The sequence below is a fragment of the Musa acuminata genome, chromosome BXJ2-3 (assembly GCF_036884655.1).
Source record: "Musa acuminata AAA Group cultivar baxijiao chromosome BXJ2-3, Cavendish_Baxijiao_AAA, whole genome shotgun sequence".
Classification (NCBI taxonomy): domain Eukaryota; kingdom Viridiplantae; phylum Streptophyta; class Magnoliopsida; order Zingiberales; family Musaceae; genus Musa; species Musa acuminata.
Window position 1 is genome coordinate 40,518,616 of NC_088340.1, and position 20,535 is coordinate 40,539,150.

Consider the following 20,535-nt stretch of genomic DNA (forward strand, 5'->3'; position numbering starts at 1 on the left):
AATAATTGATGATATCCTTATTAAATCTTTAATCATATGATTCTTTAGACTCTATATCATTTTCTAAGGGAGGGAGAGAAAAAAATAAAAAATAAAAAGAGAAATCCAGCATAGATTAATAATAAAAAATTTAAAAAACCAATATAAGATTAATTTAGTTCGACAAATCCTAAAATCAAATTCTTCGATATTAATTATAGTACTTTGAGTTATTTTCACCACTCTTCTTGTTTATCTCTCACATAAATATAAAAAACTCTCATTTTCATTAAATATTAAGATTTAATATATATTTATAGAAATAAATATTAACTTATTAAAAAAATAATTTAATTAAAATTTTATTAATTAATTTAAATATAATTAAGTCTCCTGAAAATATTTACTAATGGAGTATTTCCCAGCATGCCTAACCCAAGGGATTTTTTTTAATAAATTAAGAAATTATTAATATTATTATATATAAAAAAGGAAAGCACGGCGACCGAGAGCGTAGAACAAGTGGCACGCATTAAGCCAACGGCACTCCGCCCGTTGGAAACGTCGCCTCTCCTCGCACTCACTTGATCCTCCCTCCAAACTCTCGTCTCCCCCGAACTCGCCATTGGCGCCGCGAGCTATTGCCCTCGGATTGGGTCTCTGGTTGGATCTCGATGGAAGGGCACAGCGCGGTGACCGGCTTCGAGATGGCCGTCGTGGTGCCCAAGAAAAGGGAGAAGGAGAGAGATGACACCGCTGACTGCGTCGAATTCCTTGTTCGGGAGTTGAAGAGGGCAGGGTTGATCGTCGAGAGGGTGTTTGGGATTTCCGATGAGTTCATAAAGGTCGGGTTTCTTTTGTTATTCCCCTCTTTCTTTTCTTGCAACTGTGCTCCGTCTCCGTGGGTTCCCTTTGGATTTCAGATCTTTCTGTCAACGTTAGGTTTTCTGTAGGGATTTGTTATGGATGATCGACGATTCTCCTAGGTACCTTATCATTTGCTGTGATTAGAGTTAGGGTTCTTCAGTATCCGCTCTGGGGAATAAAGAAAGAAAGCCAATTTCATGAGAGATTTGAGTAAGTTTAGTACTTGAAAATAATTCTTAGGTTCTTGCCGTTCTTTTTTCTTTTTGAAGAAGCCCTTTTGAGTGTTCCATTTGACATACGAGCCAAAGTAAAATTATTTCATTTCACGATCAATGTGAGAGATCGGAATTGATATTTCCCACCCTTTCTGAGCTAATCTTTAAAAGCGAGAGAGGAAAAGATACTGCGCTGCGAAAAAGTTAGATTTTTATTTATTTATTTTTGGGTTATCTCTCTTTATCTTTTTTTATCGTATTGTTGCCATCTAAGTGGCAAAGGTGTTACAGTTTCTTGCACTTTGGCTTGCGTTTCGAGTTAGGGAATTCCTGAGAGAGAGAGAGAGAGAGAGAGAGAGAGAGAGAGAGAGAGAGAGAGATTCCTGAAACCCTGGGGTTCAATTATTCTTTGACCTGATGCTAGTCTTATGACGTGGTGTCACGTCGATGCCAGATTTTGCGCTGCTTCTTGTTCTTGTAGAACTAGGGTTGACAGCTTTCTAGAGGGACGTGGCTCCATTAACTTTCTTTCTTGATTATTATATGCCGTGCCTTGTATCTTCTGGACAAAAAGATGAGAGGAGAATGAGACTTGGTTGGTTGGAAATTTACTTTTTCTCCTCCATTAAGATATAGGAAAAGACACCTTAATTGCTTAGACTTCATACTATTCCACAGGTTAAATTAAATCTTCTTGTCGGAATTAAATTAATTTTGGTGATTTTTTTTTTCTTTGAGGTGTCTTAGTTCTTCGGGGGATTAAAGAAAAAGAGAAGAATCTTGCTTTATGCTGCAATGAGAGTTGACAATAGCAATAGTACTCGTGCAACATTCTTATAGGTTTCTGTTGTTCTTTTGTATTTTCAAATTCTTTTTTAGATCCTTTGACTTGCAAGCCAAACTGTCATCTGTTACAATCTTGATGGGTTGGTTATTCCATCCTTTACTAAAAAGACCTGTCACGTTTACAATTAATGAAGGAGATCTGAATTATTTTCTAGTCAAATATTAAGAAAAACTATTGCACTAGGTTATCATTGCTCATATCTCTTGTCAACACACTGGTAATTCCGTATGCTAACTGGTAATCTTGTAATCTAGTATGTTTCAGTTTTTATAATATGGCTTGCTTGTTAAGTTAGGGATTCTTTTGAGGGAGGGGAGAGGGTTAACTATAAACCTGAATCTGTATTATCATTCCCAGGCATTTTTCTGATCTTGTTGTGTTGATGCAAGAATATGTATGCCTTATTGTTTTTGTAGTACTAGGTTGGACAGCTTTCAACGAGGATGAATCTCCTCGTTCTCAAATATCTAGAAATGTACTCCTTTTCCCATTAGGATCTAGGAAACTCAAGTCACTTAGCATTCAGACCCCACAATGCTATAGGTTAAGCAAATTTTATATATGTCTAGTTAGTGTTTTTGTGTATTGCTTGTTAACTTGAAGTCAGGTTGACATCCATTTATCAGGGTAAGATCATCATCTGACTCGATGATAAAAAAGGAATGCTTAGTTGTTTCTACTGATAACTGTTAAAATTCTCTATACTCATGGGGCACCTGCATTTGTGGTGATTTTATGTTTTCAGCTTGCAGCACCAGTAGAAATTTTGGGGAGAGTTGCAGCTGAGTTGCAAATGAAAAAGTTAACATACATCGGTACTTATCTAACAATTCTATTCTTTTCTGTCACCTCAGAAAACTTGTATGATGTAATCTTTTGGTTTTCTAATATTGGCCTTTTTGGTTTAGGGATAGAGTTGCAGTTCGAATGGGATGAAGTTACTGCATTTGTTAGGCAGCCAGATGGATCTTTGTTCAGCTGGTGTGAGCGGTTTCGCTGTTTTCAGCACTTGATTTATGGAATTGTAGGTTGCCACTTTACCCCATTCTTTCTGACATGACTAGGGTTTGCGATTATAATGAATAATGCTGCTTAAGAGTATTAAGAAAAGGAGATGCTTGAGGGCATCAGTTATATATCTTCAGTTAGGTTTTAGATAGCTTCTTCTAGTGCTAATATGAGACTATGCAATTTTAAATTTGCACATTGCATAAATGAAACGAAGGCCTTAATATGGAAAAGTACATGACAATGTTTTATCCTTTTCTTACACTTTATAGAATTTTGGATGATATTAAATAACATTATGAATGCACTAGACCAGTTGTCTCTTGAGGCATAATTTTCTGTGCAGTGTGTACTATAGATAAATACATGAATATAACATAAACATATTGACAAAACCACTTATTCAGAAGGATCATTCATGATACTCGAGATTGGATAGTTTAGCCCTTAGTTATTGAAGCTTGAGTATGATTTTGTAGTACAGTTTGGGCCTGTAAACTGTATATAGAATAGCATTTTGGGATGTAAATTAACTGTTTGGACCTCTGTACTGACTCAAGCAGGTGAATAAAACAGATTCAGACATGATGCTTTTGTTTGATGGAAAAGAGTTTCAATTTCGAAGAAATGAATCATTACTGAAAATGATGGAAACTGAAGAGGTTGTCAAGCAAGTTTTTCCTACACATGGTAATACTGATCTGCATCTACCTATAAATAACCAGACCTCATTTATATCTGATTAGATATGCTTCTCTGCAGATGAAGTGAAAAGGAAACAGCTCTTGAGAACTTGGGCACTTAACTGGTTGGACTTCACATGGCAACCAATAGATGAAATTTATGCATATTTTGGGACAAAGGTTAAAGAATAATTCTTCCTGATTGTCATCTTCTTATCATATTATTCTCTTCATTATTCGGCCTTTTTGATAGGAGTAAAAGTTCACTTACTTGCCACCCAAAGTTTCTTACCAATAATTCAACAGTGCAGATTGCTACATATTTTGCTTTCCTTAGTATGTATACACGGTGGCTGTTCTTTCCAGCTGCACTGGGTCTTGCCTTGCAGTTGGTTGATATTGGGTATGACACTAAAACAATATATGCTGGTTAACAACCATTCCATTTTACATGTGCAATGTTACAGAATTGATATGTGTGATTACTTGATATTGATTTAGACCCTTGCAGCCACTGGTGCTTCCTGCTTTCTTCATTTTCGTTGTCACATGGGCTGTCTTTTTCTTCCAGTTCTGGAAGCGCAAGAATTCAGCACTTCTAGCCAGGTAATTGTTTCATGGGCCACCAGCAGAAACACTAGCACTTGAAGTCAAGAAGTCTAATCATTTGGTTTTCTTTCACATTGGGCAGATGGGGCATTAACTATACACTGTCCGAGTACAAAGCTGTACAGATAGCACAGAGTTCCTTCTTACATGTTCATGACAAATGTGAAAAGAAATTTGGAGATGAACCAATAGAGAAGAAAATATTACAAAGAGATGAGTGGCTTGGACTTCTTCTACGAATAAGAAATAATGCCATCATAGTGTTGGCTATCATTTGCCTTCAGTTACCATTTGAATTGGCTTATGCTCATTTGTATGAGGTCACTGAGTCTGATGTATTGAAGTGAGATCTCTTACTTCTACTCTTCATACAAATTGTTACTTTTTCTCTGGTGGGTCATGTTGGCTTGCTGTTTTCTTCATATACTTTATCTATCATTGGTCATTATTTTCCCATTCAGTACATGTTGATGATTTACCTGCAGTGCATTTTTAGCTCGAGGCATAACTTGATTTGGAATATTATAAATTGAAAGCTATACATTTTTGAAGGAAAGATGGGTATTGAAGTTCTATATGGGGTTGAAAGGGAGAGTATGTATGGGGCATCTTAGTAAAATTTTGGTCACTCGAACAATGGAAATGGATAAAAGTTAATCTTGTTAAATGAGATGAGTGACGAGCTTATAAGATCCTTTTTAGTGTTGTTATAGCTTTTTCCCAAGCTAACTCATAATAGAGGGCCATTAAAAAAACTTGCACTAGAAAATTGGATCTAGAAAAATTGATTATGTTTTTTTGAATGTTTAGCTATTGAGATGGTTTTTAGACCAGGCAAATGATTTTCATGACATTCATTCAGTGGTCAATAATAGCAAGGAGGCATGTGGAAAAAGTGAGAACGATGAAATTAACAAGTATTTTGAGTTTCAACAGCTTGTTAAGGGAACAGTTGCAAGTGGAAGTATTACAAGGAGGGAAACATGAGTCTTCTGCTGCAATATGCAATTGCTCAGGGCACTGCTGAGCCTCGATGGCAATATAAGAGTTGCATGGATCTTTTTTTTCTAGATGCCTTACTAAGGTTACCTTTAAACCTGCTTTTTCAAGTGAACATAGTTTTTAACAGCAAAAGTTCTTCAAAACAATCACTGGAGACTTGCATTGGCTGAGGCTTAAGACTTATGATTTTGGTTTTAGTAGGAAAAGAGTATAGCAAATGAAATAGAGCTGCCCCCAGGAGTGTTTTGATAATCAAATAACATTAAAGGATTAAGCACTTGTAGGTGATCAATAGCTCATCAGCAAAACACTATATTGCAAAAGTAAATGTTTAGATAGACTCTGGTAAAACTCTGAAGGACAATGCTTTATTTATATAAATTTTGGCAATCTTAGCTGTAGCATGGTGAAACATTGAAATGAAAAAAAAAATTACATAACGGTAGGTAAAACATAATCACGGGCCAATGATGGCCGGTTGCACATAACTTATGTTATGTAGATTCAAAAAATGTCCAATAAAACAGATGACTTTGATAATGTAGTACCAGTAGGTTTCAAGCTGGAAAGGAAGTTACCTGAATTTCCATATCGTCACTGGATAATGTAAATGTGGTTGCTACTTAAAACAGGAGTATTTCTAGGCTCTAGCAGCTAAAATGCCATAATCTCATCTAGAGGATACAAGATTCACGACTAATTGCTTTATTTCTCAGGTTCAATTAATTAAGAATTTTTGGATAGTCATCAAGTATGCAATTAAAAGTTAGTCAAACAGCATATTGGTGACAACAAGGATTTGACCACCATGAATGCAACAAGCATATGATTTGCATTTAATTTTTCAACGAGGCCTTTTCTTTTGCTGTCTTAAGGTTGTCTGCAAACTTTTGAAGGGACTAAAATTGAGTAGTGAAAATCATATGGCAAAATGTTGTATGGTCACAAAATACAAGCAGTAATGACTAAAGATGGCAAGATGGTAGACTGATTGTGCAAACTGTCTGCTACAGTTTTGACAATCAAGGACAGTCTAAGAACTTTTGAGACTTGACCATTATTTTTACATTTTGAGCTGGACATGCATATAAATATTTAATTGTGTACACCGCATTACAGGTATGCACTGACTGCTGCTTATCTTTTGGCAATTCAATACTATACGAGGATTGGTGGCAAAGTATCAGTTATTCTCATTAAATATGAAAAAGATCAAGGAGAGGAATCTAGTGCTGCCAGTTTGGTTTACAAGGTTGTCTTAGTTTGTAGAAGGATAACAATGTTTTTCTTTTTTCCTTTTTGTCTTTGTGAAAAATTATCAATTTCAATTGAATGATTGATTCTTTTTCTGCTTGCAGGTTTTTGGACTTTATTTCATGCAATCATATATTGGACTGTTTTATCATGCCTTATCGCATCGAAATCTATTGACTCTTCGCCAGGTCCTAATTCAGCGATTGGTTGTCTCTCAGGCATGCTGCAGTCTGCAAATATTTCTTGTATGTTACTATGTTCTGCACTTTATCAAGCTTATTATCTAATTGATAGTTGTGAATGTCCAGGTTCTGGAAAACATGATCGAGAACTCCATCCCTTACCTCAAGTACAGCTACAAAAAGTACAAAGCTTTTCAGTAAGCTCTCTCATACCTTGTAGTTAGTAAATGCTTTCTTCTTTCTTTTTACCCAAAGGAAAGGATAACTGATGGGTTATAATACTAAAATAGCAAGAAAAAGCATGAGAAGGGGTCTTCAGAAAAAATGGTTCACCTGGTTACAAGGGTGGAAAAAGAGTATTTGAAGCCTTCCTACACTGCAAGCATAGGCGAAGAGCTTGAAGATGGCTTATTTGATGGTAATAATTCCTGATAGGTATTTTTGTAGCACATCGATAATATTCAGAAAGTTGGATGGCAAAATTGCATATGTTGAATATAAAGTGATCTAAACATGAATGATTGGACTTTGGATCAGATTTTTTGGAGTTGGCTTTGCAGTTTGGAATGATCATGATGTTCGCATGTGCATTCCCCCTCGTCTTCTGCTTTGCTACTCTAGTATGTTTTATTTGGTTGCTGTAGTTATAAATTCTAAGCATACAGTTATATTTCTTTAGTCTTCTAATTGACAGCTACCCAAGAATTTTTAACAGGCTGGTGTGATTTTTTTTGCTCTAAATGACATTTTTCCTCATGCAGAATAATGTCACTGAAATTAGAGCAGATGCTTTGAAACTTCTTGTTATGTTGCGGAGACCAATACCCCGTGCTGCAGCAACAATTGGAGCATGGTTGAACATTTTCCAGGTTAGAAGATGTCTCTTTTGTTAAAATTATTATTGCAAGTTCAATATCTGCAATTCTCGCTAATTATATGTATGTGGCATCTATTATACGGTTTGCCCCTATAACCATTATGAGTGTGATAAATATGTAACTCTATTCTCTAATGGTTATGTTTAATATAATGATCTCTTCAATGTTCACAGAATGATGATGCTTAGATCCTTTTCACATTACAGTGCCCTTTTGAAATGGTGATGCTATTTTTACCTTTGATTTTCTGTATGCACACATTTGTCCCTTTCAAGTTTGTATGGTCAAGAAGCCACTTTGTGTGAATACTAAATAGTATATTCTTTTTTCAGTATTTGTCTTTTTAATTGAGCTGTTTATTCGAGCATTATAATTGATATTATCAGAAAAGGAGAAAAGCATCATAACAGCATTATATGAGCCGCTAAAGTCTTTTTTTTGCAATTTTTAGTTCCATCTGCTTTGTTTGATTAGTTAACTCTTAGCCTATATTACAGTTTCTGATTATAATGGCAATCTGCACCAACTGTGTGTTGCTGATTTGCTTATATGATCAAGAAGGCAAGTGGAGGATTGAACCTGGGCTGGCAGCTATCCTCGTAATCGAGCATGCTCTTCTTCTAATTAAATTTGGGTTCTCCCATTTTGTGCCCGAGGTGATTTTCTCTTTCCATTTAATCTGTGTTTCTAGTTGATCATCTAGACAAGTTACCATCGGTAGAGATATCCTGTGCATTGTGAATACTGACTTGACAGGATGGTAAATAGAGATAAGACACTGAAACATGCTTTATTAACAGGAGCCGGCTTGGGTGAGAGCAAATCGAATGAGAACTGTAGCTCAGGCAAGGGATGTGTTCTCAAAGCAGCTCTTGAGGAGCATCTCCAACATAGAAAGGAAACATTTATGAGGATAGTAGAAAGCGCTGCAAGTTTTGTAGATCATGTCGTGGCCCTTCCTAACTTCCCCATCTGTAGTTTTCAAGAGGATTATGAGAAGATCTTTACCTGTTCTTTTTCTTGGTTTCCATATTTCTGCTTCTTGCTGGTGCCTTGCATCTTTTGTTGTCTACTGTACTTGAGTGACAGAAACATTGATACCGGTGAAAAGATGTTTTCTCTCCATCATTTCGAGATTTTTGGCATGCATGCTAAACAAGAATGCATCTGAAGCAGGGCTAACAATACAAATAGAGATTCTCTCTGTTTAACAGGTAGTATGGATGGATAACTAAAGAGGCGGATGAGGATGCCATAGATAAATACAGAATTCATGGGATTCTCATGAAAATCAAATAAGAGGTGCAACGCGTGCACGGAGCTGAAAATTTTATGAAGAGCTCATTATTATTCTGATGATTGAGAAGTGGTGTTCTGCCACCACCACCACCATATGAATCTTGCTGGTGTCGGAGGGATAGAAATATTTATACAATGAATGATTATTTATTTACCTTGTTTCATTGACAGAATCATCATTGCAGATGGCACTGAAGCTCAGCTGGCGAGCGTAAGTGACGACTGCCTTGGCCCACCTCTTGATTTCATTCTTGAGCTTCTCCGGGTCAAGGTCCTTGAGAGTGCCAGCCTCCACGACGAGCTCGAGGGCAGTGAAACACTGGTCAGAAGTCACAATCTTGGGAGGCTCTTTCTCTGTTGTGCCAGTTAGATCCAGGTCTGTAGACATTATGCCTTCTTTTTCCTATTTCTTTTGGGATAAAAAAATGTTGCCTGGCTGTTGAATTTATAGACATGCTGGTGTTCAGGTTGCAGCTCAATGATTTATACCAAAACAGTTTGATTCCCTGGAATTAACGTGAAGGATGGAAACTGAAAGTTGCTGCCTTGAACGGTGAACTTCTCTACACGTTTTGGTTGGATAGAAGGTGCTTCTAATAACTTGGAGACTTGGTTTCTAAGCCACAGTTTTGAATTGGTCCACCGAAGGAATAAAACTGCATGCACACTGTAAAGATTTGTAGAAGTTGAATTATTCTGCTCCATTGAATTTCTCCAAATTTGTAACTTGTCTTCTCTTCCATGCTAAAAATTCCCTGGCTGTCTCAGATCGATTCACATGTCGATGCCCCAGCTTTAAGCTTCAAGAACCAGTTTGGCTGTGGAGCTTAGAATTCAATCAGGTGAGTTGTTTGTTTAAAAGCATCAATCTACACTTGCACAGAAAATACCTTGGGTTGCTGTTGCTTGTGAATAGTAACTTGCTCTGCTTATGCTGGGAGCAAATAAGAGGTTGGAAGTTCCTCAAGTAACATCCTTACAGCTTTATAATTTTCAATGGGTTAGATTTTTTATTTTCAAATCATTTGATGTATCATCTTGACTCATTACATAATTATTAATTTATTAATTTTCTTCTCATAATAATAATTTCATTTTGCATCAGTGTACAAGAAATTATATGAATTTGTTTTCACCATGAAAATATTAAGTGATTGTTGTTGGAAATAATTAATGGCCCGATACTGTAAATTGGTTCATATACTCATCTTCAAGCTTTGTTTGAATGCATTGTATGTTCTGATGGCTTATCAGCAGAAACAGAGCGGAGGCTTTCGATGGGATTCAAAATGTAGATCCATATCCGAACAATTGTCGGGTTGTCGGGTTTTGCACTTATTATCTAACATGAATGAACCATTCACACCCGATTTGTTGATTTAAAAGATCCGTGTTCTTGTCGACGGGTCAGGCTCGGTAATGTGGACGGGTTATCGGGTCCGCCAACGTCTCTCTTATTAGTCTCGTGCGACCGCTGGCGCATGCTCTCCTCTTCGTTGCCCAAAATCGGCCCTTCGAAGCTTCTCCTCGAAAGCAACCGATCGAAGAGGAAGAAGCAGAAGAAACCCCCCGGAGGAGACGACTCCTCTGCAGCTCAAGCAGGTGATGACCGGTGGTCCCTCTCGTGCTATATATCTCAGTTCGTTTTGCATCTCATCGCTTAGCGCTGCGATCCGCTACAGATTAGGCTCAGGTGCAGGAGATGGAGATCGAGGCGCTGCAAGTCATTCTCATGGACGACATCGATGGTGTCATGTCATCTTTTTCTTATAAATGGAGTTCTGATTACGGAACCTAAATCTGATCGTGCGTTTGTTATTATCCTTTGTTGCATTCTAAGCGATCTTTTATTTCCTTCCGTTATTCGACAGGGATCGATGCCAGTTAGAGTGAACTCAGCACTCAGAATCGGTGCTTTCGGATTTTGCTAACTCCGCAGGTGACAGATCCCAATTCCTGCTAATTTCCACGTTTTTATCTTCTTTATGAACTCGGGTTATGGTTTTGGCCGTCCTTTTGTTGTTATAGGGATGATAATGTGTCTGTAATGCATGTTCTTTACCACCTGATTGGCATGTTTAAGTAACATATTAGGTCTGATATGGTTAAGGGACACCTTATATAATGTTAGATTTATTATCATAGAAGTATTGTTGGAAGAGTGTGACGGAAGAGGGATTTGTGAAGTATAGTTGAATTGGATTGTCACGGAAGAAGTTCAGTGTCATCTAATTCTTTACAATGGAAGTCGTGAGGCACTCCCATGCCCCTCATGGTGTACTTACGGTCGAGGTCATAGAGAAGAGAGGAGCTTGGTTCCTTCATGAGTCTATTATCTTAGACTAGTAAGTTGGATCTTCATTAAGCTTTGGTTAAGACAGGAAAACTTTGGTCTCCAATTTTCACCGAGTAAACCAACAATGAACTTAATATATATACATACATTAATTGTTGTCCACTTGGCCAAATTGGCTTTGCTGATAGTGCTAATGAAAGAGGATATACAAAGTTTTAGCAAGAGCTCCTAAATTGAGTACAAGATACAGTTAGAAGAAGACAATAAGTGATCTTCTCAAAATTTTGATATACAAACCTTATTTTTAGATTCTTTTAGTAAGTTCATTTCTCTCACTTCAACAGGATAACGATGTGGATGAGTTAAATTGTACTCCATGTTTGTCAATTTATTTTACATGATTGTGGTAATAAATATTCTTTCTCCAAATTTTTAATACCAATGAGATATAAATTTGTGTCAAATTGAGGCCGATCAATTTCTTGTTACCATTTATTTTAGATGAAAATGACATTTTTTGGAACACCTGCATATCATTATTATTATTATTATTTTTTTGTAACTGGTAAGGTGACAAAGGTGGGATTCAATCCCAAGACCCTATGATAAACTGTCAGAGTTTTTACAAGTTAAGCTGACTGACACTTCCACAAAAGATTGATACATGATTGATCCCAGCTGAAGAACATACTTCTTTTGCAGTTAAAATGGCTCCGATTTTTTCTCACATTGAAAATTATCCAGACGAACCCTCATTTCTGACTATTAAAAAAATATTAGCGAGCAAGTCTTTAGGTGAAGTTTTATAGAAGGAACTTTATCTGTGATACAAATTTACTGTTTGTCTATGTTTTTATTTTATATTGCTTCGTAACATAGCTATGAAGTATTAACTTTTCAGTTCAAAGTAATTATTAAAAGGTCATAGTGGTTTACAGTGCAAGAGGCATTAGGCTAGAAGATCTAATGATTTTGAAAGAAAAGCATCTCCAAGAGGTTCATCTTTGGGTTGTTTTGGTTGCATATTATGCTTCTTTTTCTGTTGATTTTCTCTGTTGGATAAGTCTTCTTTATTACTTTTTATTGTGTGCCTGTGTTGTATACCTCATAAGTTTGAGTAATAAATGATTATCCATACTTTTCTGAAATGTTCCAAGTATAGCTTCATAATCAAAGTATATCCTACTTAATTCTCAACTACAGTTGTGCAATCTCCAAGTCCTTGCAAATTAGGCTAGCTTTCGAGTTATCCCTTCCTCATATTATCCTTCAATTAATGACATAATGAACTTCTGCACTTGTTACATTGATAGTACCCCTAGAATACCAACTAAGAGAAGTTTTTCATTTCCAAAACATTAATGGAAAACCTCTTCCTGTTTAGAAATAGCATTTTATCCCTGGCTCTCTTTGCTTATTTTGCTTTGAATAGCCATGGGATGATATCTGCTGGAAAGCCCTGCTTTACAAATCTTTTCTCACAATATGTCAATGTAATGCACTTCAGTGACCATAGTTGGTGGCTCTGGCCAACCAAGTACTTGGAACCATGTATCTTGCAATTGTTTGGCAGCTATGGATTTATCAGTGGAAGTTTATATATGGTATCATCCCTTGACCTGATATTTCTGCAAGATATTTTGATATCTTGAGATTGCATATTGTCAATAATTCAAGCATGTTCTATTTTGCATTCTCAATCATTATTCTTATTGTTACTTAACAACTTCAGTTTGTTTTCTTGTATACTGGATTCCTTCTATCAACCTGTTAAATGTTCCATCATTCATGTTAATTGTTGACAAAAGAAGGCATGGGTAGATATATTTTCATATTTACTTTCGGTTGACCTTGTATCCACGATTTCCAGATAATTGTTCCTCGTGGAGAATCAGTTCAGAAATTTTGATTGCTTGTAGAGAGAGATTTGAAGCTGAACTTGCACTGGAGCGAACCAAGTAATCCCTATTATCTTTCATGCAAGTAGGGTACTTTGTGAATGTTGTTTTAATTTCAAGTATCAGTCAAGATTAATCTGGAGGATATTCATAGTGGTGACAAATCCATGGCGCGTGGATTGAGATATCTCCTTTGTAATTAGTGGAAAACCGGTTGTGGGAGAGCTCTAATGGTGGTATGACCGTGCAGGCTAATGCCAGAATCTACTCTGACAGCATCAAAGGAGAAAAAGCTTACAGGTAGGCCATGGTTTGAGAGTTGAAGACATGCAATGATATCTCGTATCATTATTCCATTCTGTAAATACTGAATCTGATAAATAGTTTTGTGACCATCCCACCTGTGGAGAATATTTCCGCTCTCCGATGGGCATGTCATCCCGTTCGCTTGGTTGGGAGCCATCAAATGAACGGCCAGATCCGCCGCTCGCACACTGACTCGATTGGTGCGACGTTACGAATTAGGTCGCGGTCCATGCCCGACGAGAGACACGAACTTGCGGGGCTGAATCGTCGGTTAAGTCGGCCTTACCGCAAGCAATGCGGCCAATCGACATGGTCCGACTCACCCGACTCCTGTTTCAACGGTCGGATCTCGGTGATTGCCTTCCATTTATTTAATTAACCGCATCTCGAACTATATACGCTTATATATATCGGTCGATGCCATCACTTATTGCTCCTCATCCTCTGGTTTTGTGGTCCGTGCCGCCGCCCCGCAAACCCTAGCCTTACCCTGCCGTGATATCTCCTCTGGCTTCCTGTCTCCCCTCTCCCTCCCTCCCCGCGAAACCCTAGAAAACCTCGCCCTTTCGGTCTTATTTTTTTTCTTGCAGACGCGCTTTCAACCTCCTTTCAATCCCTAATCGGCGGTTTCCGGTCTCGAAGGTGAGTTTTCGGTGCCACTGATGCGTTTACTTTTTGGTTTTGCTAGATCTGGGCCCTGATCTTTGTTTCCCTGCGATGTAGAATGGGTGAAGCCAGGGACAACGATGCTTACGAGGAGGAGCTTCTTGACTACGATGAGGATGAGGAGAAGGCTCCCGATTCTGCCGCTGCCAAGGCTTCCGGTGAATCGGTGAAAAAGTCAGTCGGAGATCTTTTACTAGTCGATCCCCTTTGTTTATGCTGATCCGTCGAAGCCCTTTTTTCTTGATTTGAATTTCGGAAGCGCCGTGCGCAGTTGCAAATATTTTCTCCTTGTTATGAAGTTGATTCCAATTTAGATCTGTAGTTATAGCCTTTAGTGATTTATTCATTTATGTAATATCTGCATTTTTTATGCCTAATTAGGTCTTCTTAAACATCTTAAACATTTATTTCTTAATATATGTGTTCTTGATGTAGAACATCATCAGCACGAGAAATTCTTGGTAGCTAATGCTTTTTGCTATTATATTTCATGACACGTTGCTTCTCACAACTATAGTTTTGTGTTGTGTGGCTGTCTGAGAGTGTTTTCTCTTCTTTGACTGAGGAAACATTTTTTTTTCTTCCTTCATGTTGCCTCTGGTCTTATCTCTGTCTCTCTTATTAACCATTTTCATGATGATTAGTCCCGTTAGCCATTTGATCAGTTTTTGTTTTATCCTGAGGTAAATAGGAACGGCTTATCATTTAATCTTTTGATTGATGCAGGGGTTATGTTGGGATTCATAGTTCCGGTTTCAGAGACTTCCTGTTGAAGCCAGAACTTCTCCGTGCGATCATAGATTCGGGTTTTGAGCACCCTTCTGAAGGCGAGTTATAAATCATAATTGTGGATCTTGATATTTGAATATCAAGAAAACATTTTTTTTCCTGTGGGTTATATTAAGTTCACATTTACAAATACACTTTTTGTGAATTGTGCTAAACAGTCTCTTCCTTCTATGTTTAAATTGGGAATGGAATTTTATGTTTTGCTTTTTGAGTTATACTTGTCGAATGGATTCTTGAATTCGACCATCTAGGGAAGCTAATGCCCAACATCATTTGTTCTATTGTTGACTAGGCAATGACAGTAATAAATCATTTTCTTATTGTTGTTAAGATAATCCTATACTAAGTCTGACACAACAACCATCACACTCTGGGTTGTTGCGATACTTGGAAAGCCACATCAGTAGTTTTCCTTAAATTTAGTATTGATTTGGTTTGTCTTACTTTATAAGACCTCGGTTTAGTCCCGTATTGAAGTGAGCTAAGACTAAGATTGATTTATAAGAGTTTAATAAGTGTATTACTGATAACTTCAGTCTAAGCATTTTGAGTTAGTGGTTCAAGCTAAATGAAGTTAATAGGGCAGTTATCATATCAAGTTGTGTTGTGACAATTGGTATTGGAGCTGACCTAATATTAGGGCATGGTTCAAGGTTCGAGTAGGAAAAGATTACTCGTGGATGAAGCTTGAGAGCATGTCACAGTATGGAGCAAGCACTGATCTATGTCTCACAAGCACTATGCTACGAGATGAATTTGGGTTATGTTGGGCTTGACAAGGATGTCAAGCCCTCAAGTGGAGGTGATTGTATTATATTGATTTAGTTTCACATTGGAAGTGGGATTAGAATAAAATTGACTTATAAAGGTTTCATAGGGTAACTATAACATCAGCTTAAACATTTTGAGCCGGTGATTCAGTCTTAACGAAGTTAATCATAGTATCAAGTTGGGCTGTGACACACCTTTTGAAAACAACATGAATTATTTAACTGACGTTCAAACTTGAAGTTATATAACATTTTTATACCAGATTTGGATGGTTAGTCAAACTTGAAAATCATACTCTTTGCTAGAGCATGTAATTCTCTAGCATGGACAATTGTATCAGCATCTGCACTTTCTAATGGCTTATTTTTTTGTTTCCATAAAAGAGTCAGACAGCATGAATCCTGATTTGTATCAGCGTCTGTGATTGAAAATCATTTTCTATGCTAGCGTATGCAATTCTCTAACATGGGCAATTGTATCTGCATCTGTACTTTATAGTGGTAATTCTTTTTGTTTCCATAAAAGATACAGACAGCCTGAATGCTGATTTGGTCCCACTTTGGAAATAGGAAGATAAATGTGTTTGTATATAAGGTTAGATGAGCCTACCATCAAAACATTTTGACCAGTGGTTCAGGTTCATTTAGTTTTATGTCAATTGGTATCAAAGCAAGTCTACGACATAACATGATAAGGGGTTCAAGTAGGAAAGAACAACCATGGATGGGGCTGAAGGTCAATCACCGCATGGAGGTAACTGTCATACACTTGGCTAGATCTAGCCCAATGCAGGTACCATTGATTTCTGGCTACGATGTGAATCTCAGACTTCAATGAAGATGTCAGGCTTGAAGCGGGGGCAGGGGGAGTATTTGATTTTCTGAATCCAATTTCACAGCAAGAGGGTAATTGTATATAAGGCTACATGAGCTAACTGGCATTACGCTTGGGCTTGCCTTTTGGTTATCATATTGTGTGGGTTTGTGACAAATCAGATGCCTGACTTAATTTTTAAATGTTTACCCTATATATGGTGGATGAGTGGATCGTCTGATCTCCTGTACGTGACAGTCATTGGTGTTGGTTAAAATATGATATTCTGAACTATTCTGTCCATCAGTATTTTTCCTTGTAAAACTTTTGTTTATAAGCCTTTTTAAAACATTAATTGTTGTAAACTGTTCCTTTTTCCAATTGAAAGTGCATCAGGAGAGTCAAGGTGTAATGTCTCTTATATTATAACGAATTTCATTTTACGCAATTCCTCTACAGATGCATGAAATTTTGTTGCATTTTCAGGTAATCAGTACTTCCACATTCCTGAGTTTGGAGAATGGTAAACCTTTCCATTAAAAGGATCCCGAAGGTTATTTTTTACTTACTGGGGTACTGCTCCAATTTTGTTTGGTTCTCCGTCAGTACAACATGAATGCATCCCTCAAGCTATCCTTGGAATGGATGTCATCTGCCAAGCAAAATCTGGAATGGGGAAAACAGCTGTTTTTGTTCTTTCAACTCTGCAGCAAATTGAGCCAGTTGCGGGCCAAGTAGCTGCACTTGTGCTATGTCATACCAGAGAATTGGCCTATCAGGTTATTATGAATCATTCATCAAGGAATTGTGTCTCTTAGATCTGTATTATGCTTTGAGGATACTGACTTCATATTGGACTAATGTTGCAGATCTGTCATGAATTTGAAAGATTCAGCACTTATTTGCCTGATATTAAGGTTGCTGTATTCTATGGGGGAGTTCACATCTTGAAGCACAAGGACATTTTGAAGAATGAATGCCCTCATATCGTTGTGGGCACACCAGGAAGAATACTGGCACTTGCAAGAGATAAAGATCTTTCTTTGAAGAATGTGAGGCATTTTATTCTTGATGAATGTGACAAGATGCTCGAGTCCCTTGGTATGCTTTTTTTTTTTCTGACATCAAAGTTTTCTTTTGGTCATCAGCTTGATTGTTTTTGCACCTTTTGTATATCGAAATATTGGGATTCCTTTCTAACACTTGTGTTTGTCATGTAGACATGCGGAGAGATGTGCAGGAGATTTTCAAAATGACACCTCATGACAAACAAGTTATGATGTTCTCAGCAACTCTCAGCAAGGAGATCCGCCCTGTTTGCAAGAGATTCATGCAAGATGTAATATCCTGTGGCCAGCTCAGATTTGAAGTCTTTTGAGTTCTTACCTCTGTTTATTTCTGGCTTTTGGTTATGTATAACCTGTAGCTTCTCCAGAATCAGCGGCTTAAAGTTCCGATTATCCTTCTAGTTAGCCCATTTTAGATGGTTCAGTTGGTTGGGCTGTAAAGTGGGGGTGAGAGGTGTGGGTTCTTGAGGAATCCATGTTTGGCTATCATGAGAGTTTTATGAATCAGGCTATTTAGTGTCATCCTCTGTTGTCCTCTCTGATTTATGGTAATTGATGTTTATTCGTGTGGGTGGGCTTAGTTCCTTTTTTTTCCTGTTGGGGGGTTTACATATTTTTGGGCATGTGGTGTGGAAACAAGGCGGGGACTATGGACAGCTCTGTGTGTATCTGGGCATTGGTTAGGATGGTTATTGGTGAGGATTTCAAAGGTTCCCTTGATGTGGCTATTAGTTCACAGAAATGGGCAGCAGTTCAAGCAGTGCAGTTCATACGTCATTGATTTGGTACTGGATTCTCCACTTGAAGACAAGACGCTAATCCTCTTTAATCTGACATTTTTTCCCTTTCAGCCTATGGAAATATATGTTGACGATGAGGCCAAACTGACACTGCATGGTTTAGTACAGGTACTTATTAAATTGATATTTTGATATCCATCTTTATGCTTCTTCTTCTCCATTAAATGGTTATCATCATCCAGCACTACATTAAACTGACCGAGTTGGAGAAGAATCGGAAACTGAATGATCTTTTGGATGCACTGGACTTCAATCAAGTTGTGATCTTTGTGAAAAGTGTGAATCGAGCAGCGGAGCTGAACAAGTTACTTGTTGAGTGCAACTTTCCATCAATCTGTATACACTCTGGCATGTCACAGGAAGAAAGGTAGATACTTGAATGATGTGTACTTTGAAATTACATAAATGTGTGGAATATCTTAGCTTTTTCTAGGATTCTGCAGATAAACGAAGTTTATCACTTCTCTTCATCTTAAGAATATCTCTAGGAAGCTGGTTTAGTTTTGGTTACAATTTCAATGGATCAATAAAACTCTTCAGATATTTGTTAAAATTTCCTTATAATTTTAACAAAGATATCAGATGTGTTATTTCTATTTGTAAAAATCAACTTCTATTCTTCTAAATTTCTCTTTATACGTATGTTGCCATGTTCTTGTACAAATATTTTTTTTGCTTCTCGGTTGGGTTTGCCAGTTATAGAATTGTTTATGATTGGCCGAAGATTTTCTCTTGTACTTTCAGTCGTAATGCTGGAAAGTCACTGAACTAATGTGTTATGGTCCAATGTACTTATCTTGGCCGAAGATTTCTCTTGTACTTTTTTGGCTGTAATGCTGGAAAGTCAATGAACTAATGTGATATGATCCAATGTACTTATCTTGGCTGAAGATTTTTCTCTTGTACTTTTGGCCGTAATGATGGAAAGTCATTGAACTAATGTGATAAGGCCCAATGTGCTTATCTTTTACTTATGTTTCTGTTTAACATCACCTTCGTTCCATTGGCCGGTATCGATATGTTTTATACCATTCAGTTGTGGTAATCTTGTTTTGTTGTCTTCCTGCAGGTTGACCAGGTATAAGAATTTCAAGGAAGGTCTCAAAAGGATTCTTGTTGCTACTGATCTGGTTGGCAGAGGAATTGATATTGAGCGAGTCAACATTGTAGTAAACTATGACATGCCAGATTCTGCAGACACCTACCTGCACAGGGTCATTCTCTTGTGCTAAATACTCGACTACTAAATGATACTAGTTGAACCTCATCAGCTTGCTAACTGCTTAAGGGTTGCATCTTTTTCAGGTTGGAAGGGCTGGGCGATTTGGTACCAAAGGACTTGCCATTACATTTGTCTCATCAGCTTCAGACTCTGATGTTCTTAATCAGGTTTCCTTTGCTGTCAACTATGTGAATCTTCTCCTGAGCTTTAAATTGTTGTCTAATCAACATATTTCGATAACTTGAAGGTCCAAGAGAGGTTTGAGGTGGACATAAAGGAGCTGCCAGAGCAGATTGACACTTCCACATACAGTAAGTTTCGATGCCTCCGTTTGATTGTCTCCTTTGTACTGCTGGCACTACATGAGATCTATTGTACCTCCGAAACATATACAGCATCACGTAGTTCATGCTTCCACTATTTACCACCATGAGATTTGGATGTTCATGTCGACTTGTTCGTTGCATGCGTTACCACTTTATGTGACGTATATCATGTTCATTTCTTGTTATCTAGTTTGACTTTTTTGCTGACCTCAATTCTTTCTGGGTTTGCAGTGCCCTCATGATGAACCTCCTTAAAGTTGCTCCGGTAAACTGGTTGGGATGAGGACGATGACCTTGGAGCAATGATGTAAAAGTTTCACTAGAATTGGTTGTACAAGTTCATTTTGGCGCAGGTTGTGTTAGGAGCGGTAATTTTAAAACGTAGACGCTGCTGTAGCTTTTTACAGCTTTAACAATAGATTGGATGGTTTACTTGTTGTTTTAGTTACTTTAACAAACGATCATGTTCTAAGAATCCTATATATCCGTAGATCTTATCCTTATACGCTGCTTGGCATAATTAGTCATTGTGTTATTTTATTTGCCTATTTATTGCTGTTTTTTGTCAATTTTTTTTACATTGAATCGAAGCATCTCGAAGCTCTTTCTTGTTGTTTGCTTGTCTGTCTGCATGGTCATTGCAAGGAATAGCTGTGCCGTCGACGAAAGCCAAATTATGATACTGTTTGAGACAAAAGCTTGTCATCTATAGTCTTGTATGTAGCGACCGCGTTTACCCCATCGGTTTCGGCCATTCT

The 20,535-nt window shown here is 37.5% G+C and overlaps 2 protein-coding genes across 5 annotated transcripts; both read left to right on the top strand.

Annotated features, from left to right (window-relative positions):
• Nucleotides 1-509: 509 nt before the first annotated feature.
• Nucleotides 510-9,590, top strand: LOC135586780 (anoctamin-like protein Os01g0706700). Of its 3 annotated transcripts, none has more exons than XM_065100937.1 (17): nt 510-824; nt 2,654-2,723; nt 2,817-2,932; nt 3,480-3,606; nt 3,679-3,779; nt 3,911-4,002; nt 4,101-4,205; nt 4,291-4,551; nt 6,330-6,462; nt 6,569-6,709; nt 6,773-6,843; nt 6,937-7,064; nt 7,184-7,266; nt 7,408-7,515; nt 8,022-8,180; nt 8,325-9,199; nt 9,291-9,590. In XM_065100937.1, the coding sequence occupies exons 1-16, from the start codon at nt 654-656 to the stop codon at nt 8,433-8,435; spliced, it is 1,977 nt and encodes a 658-aa protein (XP_064957009.1). In that variant the 5' UTR covers nt 510-653; the 3' UTR covers nt 8,436-9,199; nt 9,291-9,590. The 3 variants fall into 3 exon arrangements, with proteins under 3 accessions (XP_064957009.1, XP_064957010.1, XP_064957011.1); XM_065100938.1 differs by having other exon boundaries at nt 6,569-6,682; XM_065100939.1 differs by lacking the exons at nt 510-824; nt 2,654-2,723 and having other exon boundaries at nt 2,817-2,936.
• Nucleotides 9,591-13,595: 4,005 nt separating this feature from the next.
• Nucleotides 13,596-20,280, top strand: LOC135608259 (DEAD-box ATP-dependent RNA helicase 15-like). 2 transcript variants are annotated; one of them, XM_065100940.1, is made up of 12 exons: nt 13,596-13,965; nt 14,047-14,163; nt 14,716-14,816; nt 16,969-17,141; nt 17,232-17,463; nt 17,583-17,701; nt 18,281-18,337; nt 18,412-18,596; nt 19,299-19,443; nt 19,535-19,618; nt 19,699-19,762; nt 20,009-20,280. In XM_065100940.1, the coding sequence occupies exons 2-12, from the start codon at nt 14,048-14,050 to the stop codon at nt 20,017-20,019; spliced, it is 1,287 nt and encodes a 428-aa protein (XP_064957012.1). In that variant the 5' UTR covers nt 13,596-13,965; nt 14,047; the 3' UTR covers nt 20,020-20,280. The 2 variants fall into 2 exon arrangements, with proteins under 2 accessions (XP_064957012.1, XP_064957013.1); XM_065100941.1 differs by lacking the exon at nt 13,596-13,965 and having other exon boundaries at nt 14,125-14,163; nt 16,849-17,141.
• Nucleotides 20,281-20,535: the final 255 nt, after the last annotated feature.